Source organism: Oryza glaberrima, chromosome 6, assembly GCF_000147395.1.
Source record: "Oryza glaberrima chromosome 6, OglaRS2, whole genome shotgun sequence".
Lineage (NCBI taxonomy): Eukaryota > Viridiplantae > Streptophyta > Magnoliopsida > Poales > Poaceae > Oryza > Oryza glaberrima.
Genome location: NC_068331.1, coordinates 18,061,235 through 18,071,320, shown reverse-complemented (window position 1 = coordinate 18,071,320; position 10,086 = coordinate 18,061,235). Strand labels below are relative to the sequence as shown.

At 40.7% G+C, this 10,086-nt stretch overlaps 1 protein-coding gene across 1 annotated transcript; it reads left to right on the top strand.

Moving 5' to 3' along the window:
- The first annotated feature begins 4,617 nt into the window (after nucleotides 1–4,617).
- On the top strand, nucleotides 4,618–9,743 carry LOC127777597 (uncharacterized protein At5g41620-like). The gene is made up of 3 exons (XM_052304199.1): nucleotides 4,618–5,354; nucleotides 7,209–7,334; nucleotides 7,717–9,743. Exons 1-3 carry the CDS (start codon nucleotides 4,893–4,895, stop codon nucleotides 9,220–9,222), a joined length of 2,094 nt encoding a protein of 697 aa, XP_052160159.1. The 5' UTR covers nucleotides 4,618–4,892; the 3' UTR covers nucleotides 9,223–9,743.
- Nucleotides 9,744–10,086: the final 343 nt, after the last annotated feature.

Sequence of the window (10,086 nt, the reverse complement as noted above, 5' to 3'; positions counted from 1 at the left end):
GTGATATCCCTCTTTATGAGTTCGGCCGGGGACAGCGGGTGAGATTCGAGGGCTTGGTGAGCGAAGCTGTGTGATCTTAAGGGGGTTCAATCCCCCAAAGACAATGAGACAAAAGGGGTTTATACAGGTTCGGGCCGCTGAGAAACGTAATACCCTACTCCTATGTTTGGAATTATGGTTGAATGTTACAAGGGTTCCTAAACTCCGGAGAGCACTCTCGCTCTTCTTCTCCTAGAGTTCAGGCCTACTGAGTGTCGTCCCTTTTCTCGGTGGGCAAGGTCCTCCTTTTATAGTTCAAAGGGATACCACATAGGCCCAACAACCTAACTTCCTCTAGAAGTATTACAATCTTTGCATTAAATGCATGTCTTATTCCTTAACTTGGAAGCCGCATACACGTCGCCTCGGTCGTGGGGCCTACCACATCATGCTGCCTGATACGGGGGGCGCCCATGTCATTCACCATTTAATGGGTGAAGACTTCTGGGCTCCTATTACACCGGGAAACGGGAGACTAGCTTTGACCAGAGCGGGAGGACCGACTTCGGCTGGGATAAGAGGATGAGAACCTCTCACCATCATTATTTGATGGGACATGTCAGGCTGCACGCCGCCTGACACACGAACAGCGCACAGGCGCACTACCCAGTCCCATCGGTCATTCGACCGGTCACAGACCGGTTGAGTCCACTGCACGCTGCATTAAATGCGGCATGGCGCAACCGCTCGGGTCGCCATAAATGCGGGTAGGTGGGCACCTGTAGGCAGACACCTAACCCACCGTATGTGGTGACCTAAAGAGGGGGTCGGGGGAGCTCAACCCCTAGTCACGGGAGGGGGCGGTCGCTGCCCGACCTCGGGCCCGATCCCCCTCGAGGGAGGGCCATGTGGGGCCTGGGGTAGCCTTCTCCCTCTAGTCTCGGCCAGGGAGTGGCCGCTACCCTACCTCGGGCCCAACAACCTCTCGGGGGAGGGCCACGTGGCATTGGGGGGCAGCCTCCTCCGTCCAATCTCTGGGAGGGAGTAGCCACCACCCCACCTCGGGCCTGACTCCCCTCGGGGGAGGGCCACGTGGCATTGGAGGGCAGCCTCCTCCCTCTAAACTTGATACCCCGGGCTCATATCACTAACAAACATAATTTCTATGTTTCAATTGTGCATATTAATTTAACATAGAAGAATAATATATTTAGATGGAACCTTCATAAAAATGGTCATTTTTTCTGTTAGACCAATGTATTTAGCCTTAATTAATAATGGGTATATAGAGAGGAATAAGATCATTTGAAAACTTAAGTTGCCCCTTAAGATTAAGATTTTTATATGATATCTCCTTAAAGGAATTGTGTTAACAAAAGATAATTTGGCTAATAGGAATTGGAATGGTAATTTGAGATGTTATTTTTGCATGAAAAATGAAATAATTTACCATCTTTTCCTGGATTGTCATTTTTCTATTTTTTTTTTGGAGATCAATTCAATTCTCATGTGGATTATACCCACCACATAAAGTTTCTCATATGTTTGGGAATTGGTTGGTGGATATTAATAAAAAAAAGTTAAGAAACTTGTTCTTATTAAGGCTTCCTCCGTATGTTGTGCTATTTGGCTTAGTAGAAATGATATGGTTTTTGATAAAACTCCATCAAAATCTTATTTTGTAGGTACTTTTAGGGCAACATATTAGTTTTGGGGTTGGGCTCATCTACAAAGCCATGATGATGATATCAAGCTAATAAATAATATATGTCGTAAACTGAGTCGATGATTATGCACCTTTTTGCCAACTTCGGATGGAGATTCTTGAATACATGGTAATCCAGGGTTCTTTTATCTTGTATTAGTGTCTTTTAGTTTGTTTTTTATTATGTCAGCGTGTGCTGAATTTATTTATGTGTGGATTTTATAATAATTGGTTGTAGCTCGTTGAGTAAAGACCGGAATGTTATTCCATTATGTTAAAAAAAAACTTACTAGTAGTTACTAATAGTCGTGTTGGTTCTGTCACACCATCCCTACCATTCATATGTAGACCTCACAATGTATAGCATTACACCAACATTTAACGAGTCATTTCCCGTTTCACTGCTAGTTTTATTTTAAACTGTGAAATCACCTACTTATTCAGTAATAAAAATCATAGAAAAAACACTTTAACTAATTAATATGTGCTTAATTTACTAATAAGCTAGAAACTGAATTTGTTCTCCGTTGTAACGCACGGGCCCATGACTAGTGTGAAGAGAATTCAGCAACTCGTCATTCAGTTTTAAAAAAATGATTGAGCTATAGCTACTACGATTATCAATGTTACCAGTCTGCCCGACCTATAAGTAATTTCACCTGATCTTAATATTTGCTAAACAATATATATACTACATTCAGGCCTGGTTTAGTTCCTCATTTTTTCTTTAAACTTCCAAATTTTTTATCACATCAAAACTTTCCTATATACATAAACTTCCAACTTTTCCATCACATTGTTCCAATTTCAATCAAACTTTCAATTTTAGCGTGAACTAAACACACCCTCATTCCAAAATATTAAACAATATATAGGCCGTGTTTAGTTCACCCCCGACTACCCCAAACTTCCAACTTTCCATCACATCACATCACATACAAAATTTTCCTACACACATAAACTTCCAACTTTTTCCAAACTCCCAGCTTTCCCCAAACTTCTAACTTTTTTCAGCAACTAAACACACCCATATACTACATTCATTCCAAAATATAATAATCCAAAATTTGATAGGACACAATAGTAATATGAATCTAAATAAATTTTTAGTCCATATTTATAGTATTATGATGTGTCATATCTAATACTAAATTCTTATAATATTTAGGGATGGATGGAGTATATATTTATGGACAGATAGAATAATATATTGGTGAGCTCAACAACAATGATATGGTTTGAAAGTTCAAGCTAATTTGTTGCTTTTACGGAGAGCTCAACAATACTTTGTTTGTCTAGTGGTTAGTGAGCTATCGGCCCGTTTGGTTGGAGGGGGTTTTAGAAGGGATTAGGAGTTTAGAGAGATGAGGCTATTAAGTGTTTTGTTTGGTTGGGAGACATGGAAATTTTGGTGGAATGGAGATGGGGAATAGAGGAAGGAACTCTCTCCTTTTCAATACCTTGGTAGGGGCAGGTAATTGGGAGAGAATTCCTCCTTTACTTTATCTAAGCAAATCTCAGCCATCCGTTTTTATTAATGACCTAATCTCCAACTAAACTCTCTATCAATTCCATCACCTCTACCAAACAAGATATTGGGATTAAAAATCAAATTTCCATCTTAATCTCATCATTAATTCCCTCGTGAAAACTCCCAATCCCCTTTCCTCGAGTTACCGAACAAGCTGTATAAGTTTAAGTTTAGTTGTCGAGTTAGCCAGAACTTTAGGCCATGTTAGGAGGTTCAGGCTGGGAACTCTACCTCCCCACAAGTAAGAAAGTGATTCATTAGTGCATGATTAATTAAATATTAGTTAAAATAAACTTTAAAATTGATCAATTTGATTTTTTTAAAACATTTTTTCTATATCTTTTTTTATAAAAACACACGATTTAACATTTTAGGAAACGTACGTGTGGAAAGCGTGGAAACGAAGGAGTGTCCACGTGTATGTTACCACTATAAAGACTGGATAAAATTTTGGATATTCATGGCACGCTTTTTAAACTGCTAAAAGGTGTATTTCGTGCTAAAACTTTCTATATAAAAATTGTTCTAAAATATCAGATTAATCTATTTTTTAAGCTTATAATAATTAAAACTCAATTAATTATATGTTAATACCACATCGTTTTACGTAAAACACTTAATTTTTACCTATATCTTTATCTTCAGAGAAAAGATTACCACATAAGTTGGAAAAGGTGAGTACCGAAACTCAGCCTTATAATCGATCTTACTAAGTAGGTGTTTTTTCTTTTCTTACAATCTAACTAGGATTTTACTTTTACGTACTCAAATATGTCAATTCTTCTATCATTTTAGTTTTTTCAAAAAAAATAATAGATATCAGGAGTCTTCCAGCTAGCTTCATAAGGGCAAGTACTATGGTCATCTAAGTACAAACCCCAAGATGCTACATAGGATTAAATAGTGAGGTGGAGGAGAGAAGAAGGATGAGAGAGAAATAGTCACCTCTCATGTAAGAGGCAGCCCCTACACAAACTTCAATAAACATGTGTGAGTGGTAGAGATATTGAAGATTGTGTGGTAGAGGTAACCTATTATACATATCACCTCTTAATTTAATTATGTATGTCATGCATGAAATTAGATGTGGTGGTCACCTTTACTATAAAACTTGCCCTAAGGTGGTGGGTGAGATGACTTGGATTCGAAATCTCACCCCTTCTAATTATTTGATATCAGATCTTTTCTTAATATTCACGTCTATTTTACATATAGTAAATTTCATTTCGTCTATCGGATCTTTTCATAATATTTACTCTTTTTTTTTACGTATAGTAAATTTCATTTCGCCTACCCTCAGAATAGTACAACCTCATTCCATGCCAGGCTGCATGCGTGATGTGTCCACTTCACCCCCTCTATGATCTCCATCTCTATCCCCACTCTCAATAGTCAACACACACACCTCTCCTCTCCTTTCCCTGTCCCTCTCAATGCACACACATTTACTACAGCAGACGTACACAGCGTATACAGAGGAGCGACAGACAGAACAGCACAAGGAAGGAAAGGAAGGAAGCTGAGCAGAGCATTTGCAGAGCATAATGGCTCCATACTAGCCAGAGAAAGAGAGAGAGAAAGAGAGAGAGTTTCCAAGGAAGAGGAGGACCCGAGGAAGAAGAAGAAGCCAGCCAGTAGCAGGGGAAGCAGGGAGCTGACACCAACCCACCACCATCAATGGTGGAGCCACAGCCACCTCCAGTAGCAGCTACTGTACCTGTACGGGGCCTCAAATGCCGCGGTGGCGACGCTGCCGCGGAGCCGGCTATGGCGGGGACCCCGAATCGGGGCCAAGAACGGGGTGGGGAGGAGGGGGAGGAGGAGGAGAAGGCGGTGCTGCGGCGAGGGCTCGCGGCGGCACGGGCGAGGAGGAAGGCAGGGCCGGTCACGCCGTCCCCGTCGTGGAAGCTGGAGGCCTCGCCGCCGCGGCCGGAGGAGCCGGTGGCGGATTCCTCCGCGGCCGCCGCGGCGGCGGGGGCGATGGGGAGGAGGAGCTCGGCCGTCGCGGCCTCCGCGCGGCAGCTGGGCGCCACGCTGTGGGAGATCCGGGACGTCATCAAGGTCGCCGGCGCCGGGCGACAGATCCGGCGGCGCGGGCGGAGGGGTGGCGTCGCCGGCGACGACGATGAGGCGGATCGGGTAAGAGCTCGCCGGTCTTTTCTTCCCTCCGGTCAACATGGTGACATCATAATGGTGTCACCTTTTTTTGCTCATGTGTGCATCTTTTCTGTCTCTTTTCTGTTTGCTGGATTCTGCACTGCATCGTCTCGTTTACTCTTGCCACGAATTATGCAAAGGCGATGAAAGTCTTTTTGCAGCTTCAAAATTTGATCTTTTGGTGTTCTTGCAAATGTTGCCTCTGATGGGTGTAGAAATCAATGCAATGCTGCAAGCCATTAGATAGGGCAATTTTAGATGCAAGAAGATCTTAGTCTTACGTATACCCTTTTGAGTTCTTTGTGAGCACCAGATCAAATCAATAAACTTCACTTCAGTTGGCTTTCATATATGTGCCGTGCAAAATCTGTTTTGTTTCTACACTTGTGCTTATTGGATTGTCAAAAGCTCAAAATCAGTACAGCAAGTAATGCGCAATTAAAGCTGCATCAAAACGTTGTGCAGTAATATATGCTCATAACTTTGTACCCTCACAGTCCTTTCAATTAATCCCTTGTTAGTACCTCTTTTTTAAGAGTTGGGGCATGTGATAGATATCCAGGTGTATATGGATTTTTACATGTTTAATGGGATTTACATTTTGGCTTTTGTTTCCTCAGCTATTAACCGCATTGGGGATTTTGTACTAGTATTGAGTACTTGCAGAAGTTTATGTTTCATACCACGGAGTTTTGGAATTTTTGCTCTATAGAAGACTTCTTGGGTGAAAAGTACAAACTAGCCACATCACTTGTTAGAAATTCATGGTTGTTAATTTATGGGACTAAATCTTTGATATCCCAGTGAGCAATTCATGAGTAGTACTTTGTGGGAAACTGGGAATGTTTCATTAGAACCAATGCTCACTTTGTTTTTGGAAAGTTCTTTGATTGATTGTTTTAAGCATGCAAAATTACAAGGCAACAAACCCACATATTACATGGTTAAAGGGATCAAAGGCTGGGAGTGTTCTCAGTACAACAGTATCATCTTGATGCATGTGTGCACAGCATGTTTTATTGTGTGTGTGTGCGCTTCTTTTTTTTCCATTTTTTCTTTTGCCGTGGCATTGGGATGAACTCACAGCTTATATTTAGATAAACAGACGTGTCTATAAGCATATAAAGACTGTCATTGTATAAGATGAATGACTTCGCTTTCTAATAACAAGTGTACATAAAGAAAACAAGTGTAGATTCGTAGACAGTTTTTTTTTTTCAAAAAAAAAGAAACTCACAATATAAGACTAGTAGCAAAATGCATATGTTTTGCACTATGCTATTTGCTTACACATCTGTCCTCCAAAGTTAAAGTGCCACCTTCTTCGCAAAGTATAGGCCAGAAAAAACTTTTGCTCTATATTATGCAGCCTCTTGACAATCTTCCACCATGAAATTGTGAAAAGTTCTTTCTGCCTGCTTTTCTTGTTTGCCCATGACATTACTGTCATGCATGCAAAGAATAGCTTATTTTTTATTTTTCCGCCACTTATAAAACACAACACAAGTTTAATTGTTCAATGCAATGTTGACAAGATTCTCCTGTTATTTTCCATTATGGTCCCAAACTCCCTAGTCCCACTAAGAATATCTTGAAATTTACGTTTGCTGATGCTTGTTGCCTTACAATAATGTTTGGATGACAACAATAATACTTTCTGGTGGAGGTGCCAAAGTTCGTATTTTGTGTTTTTTTCCAAATCCATGCATTCTGAATTTCACTTGACTTTCTTTAATGGAATATAATCACTCTTTCCACTGGAAAAGTTGCATGTCTGAAGTTTCACAAAAACAGGAATGCTTTGCTTTATAACTTTTTTCATTTCTCACATTTCAGCCACAGAGTTCATGTGGTGGTGGTGAGCATCTCTCAACATCATTGATGGAACATGACAAATTACATGGAGAGAGATGTCATGCAAGGCAGTCTCTTTCGCCTGCAAGTTACACTAGCTCAATTGGGGTATGCACACACATTTCCTTTCCCCAAGTAACATTGGATAATTTATGTGTTTTACCTGCTTTGTTATAATTGCATCAAATTTGGCATTTTTAGACAAGGGACTGACATGCATCTATATATGCTTCCAAATTGTGTTAGTTACTAGCATACTTTTATTTGGGGATAGGTCTGTATCAACCTTATCTGTATGAACATGCGTGCCACTACTGCTGTAGTCATAATTCAATTTTGAGTAATTTTTTTAATCATAAAGTGCTAATTTACTTCTGCTACCCTTTGATGCAGTTCCATGACACTATATTTTCAATATTCTGTACTTATAAACAATAATTGGAACAAAGAATATTTCTCAAACTGCATTTATTTGTCCATTCATTGACAGGCTGCTACCATCAACATTGTCAGTCCTACTCGATCGCTGGACCGCAGGGCTAGATTTAGGGAAGCAGGTAGCCAGCTTAAAACGTCAACGGAACTATTAAAAGTTCTAAATCGGATTTGGAGCTTGGAAGAACAGCATGCGGCTGATGTGTTAGCAATGAAGGGATTGAAATCAGAATTGCAACATGCTCATGCACGAGTTCAAGAGCTTTTGCAAGAGAGGCGGAGGTATCACTATGAAATCGATTCGCTGGTAAGACAAGTATCTGAAGATAAAATGACCCAGAAAAGCAAGGATCAAGAGAAGGTCAAAGCAGCCCTTAGATCACTGCAAGAGGAAATTGAAGACGAGAGACATCTGAGAAAACATTCTGAGAGTCTCCACAGGAAGCTAAAAAAGGAACTGTCTGAGATGAAATCAGCATTTGTTAAGGCTGTAAAGGATCTGGAGAAAGAGAAGAAAGCAACTCACCTATTAGAAAATCTCTGTGATGAATTTGCATTTGGAATAAGAAACTATGAAGAAGAAGTAAGGTTGTTAAAGCAAAAGCATATAAAGCAGTATGAACACAAGTTTGATAAGTCAGTAGTCCATATTTCAGAAGCATGGCTTGATGAGCGTATGCAGATGCAAAATGCTGATCCCAAGGCAACTTTGGCAGAAAGAATCTCAATCACCGAGAGGCTTAGCAGTGAAATCCATAGTTTTCTTAATACCAGGAGGTCAAGTAAACCCAAGGATGATAAATTATACATCAGCAATGAAAAGCAAGATGCAAGCTTGTGCCGGCAATCCCTTGAGTCCGTTCATTTGCATGGAGCCACTAGTGCTCCTCGGTTAGCTGAAGATGACAATGACAATTCTGTTGCAAGCGACTTGCATTGCTTTGAACTGAGCATGCATGGTCACACCATTCAGAATAATGACCTTATAGGAACTCGGCAGAGGGTCACAAGCTGCATGTACTCACCAATGAGAAGGCTTGAATTTTCCAATGGCGTACCCGTTGAAGGTTCAAGAATCTCAACCATGTCACCTTGTTCAATGAAAGACAAGGCAAGGCCTAATGGCATCAGAGAACAACTTAATGCTTCAACACCAGAAATTAGCCCATGCAACGATGCCAAAAATGCTCCAAGATGTGCGCAGGATGAAACTGTCATGACTCAAGTCTCTCAAAGATTGCATGATGACCTGTTGAAGATCAAATCAGAGGCTCCTCAGCATGCGTATCTCGGGCAAAAATCCAATGATCATCACTCCAGGGCAGGTCAATTCCGTGATCAATGTACCACCTCAGGAAATGTATACGATCTTCGCAGCCCAGCTCGTCAGCTCAATCAGCGTTCATCGTTGGATCATGAGATAAACGAGGCTTCACCGACGCATCCGTTAGAGGGGAAGAGCACAACCCTGAAAGCAAAACTACTGCAGGCAAGGCTGGAGGGGCAGCACGCCCGGATGAGAGCATCAGGGTATTCCCTAACCAGCACAAGAAGGAAATGAGAAGTGAGCTGATACACTGAGTTCTGATTGTGTCTGTTTCTTGCAAGATCGTGTTGCAATTTTAAGAGATCTGACTTCTAGCTATGGCACATATCCCTTGCAACCTTCTAGGCGTTCATGTAACTATCTCATTGCAGAATATGTGAATTCTAGCGGCATCCTTTTTCTTGTTGTAGATTATATATTTTATCTGTGGACTGTCAGAGATAGATTCTGGTAATCGCATATTGTAATTTTTGTACAGTATGAACGTCTAGCTATTGCTTTTTTTGCCATCGTAACTCCTAAGAAAGTTTCATTTAGAGTTTCTATGCATTAGTCTCAACTGTTTGTACGGTTGTACCATGGGCCGTATTTGGAGAAGCAGAGAAGAAAGTTTTTTTTTTTTTGCCTGGTCTTTGAGATGAGATATTGACCACAAAGTTTTTTCGCAGAATAAAATTCATAAATTCCAGCAAGCATAACAAGAATTGTTCAAGAGAAATGTATATGTAACGTTTTTATTTTAGGGGGCTGCTATATTAAGGTTTTCTGTCCAAAAGGAATGATACTTGTGAGGTATCAAATTCTAATACCGGTTGATACTAGTGAGTATCAAGTTTTGATACGGGTGAGTATCAGGTGATACTGTGATACTTGCGAGGTATAAGACGATACTTTTTGACAGGAAAATAGCAAGAGAGGCTCCTACTGCATGATACTTGCGAGGTATAAGACGATACTTTTTGACAAGAAAATAGCAAGAGAGGCTCCTACTGCAGATATATTAACCAAAGAGTTTAATTACAAGAGACTTCACAGGAAAAGAGAGATAATGTTACAAGTTGTCAATCCATAATTGCCGGGTCGGTCGTTCATGTTCCT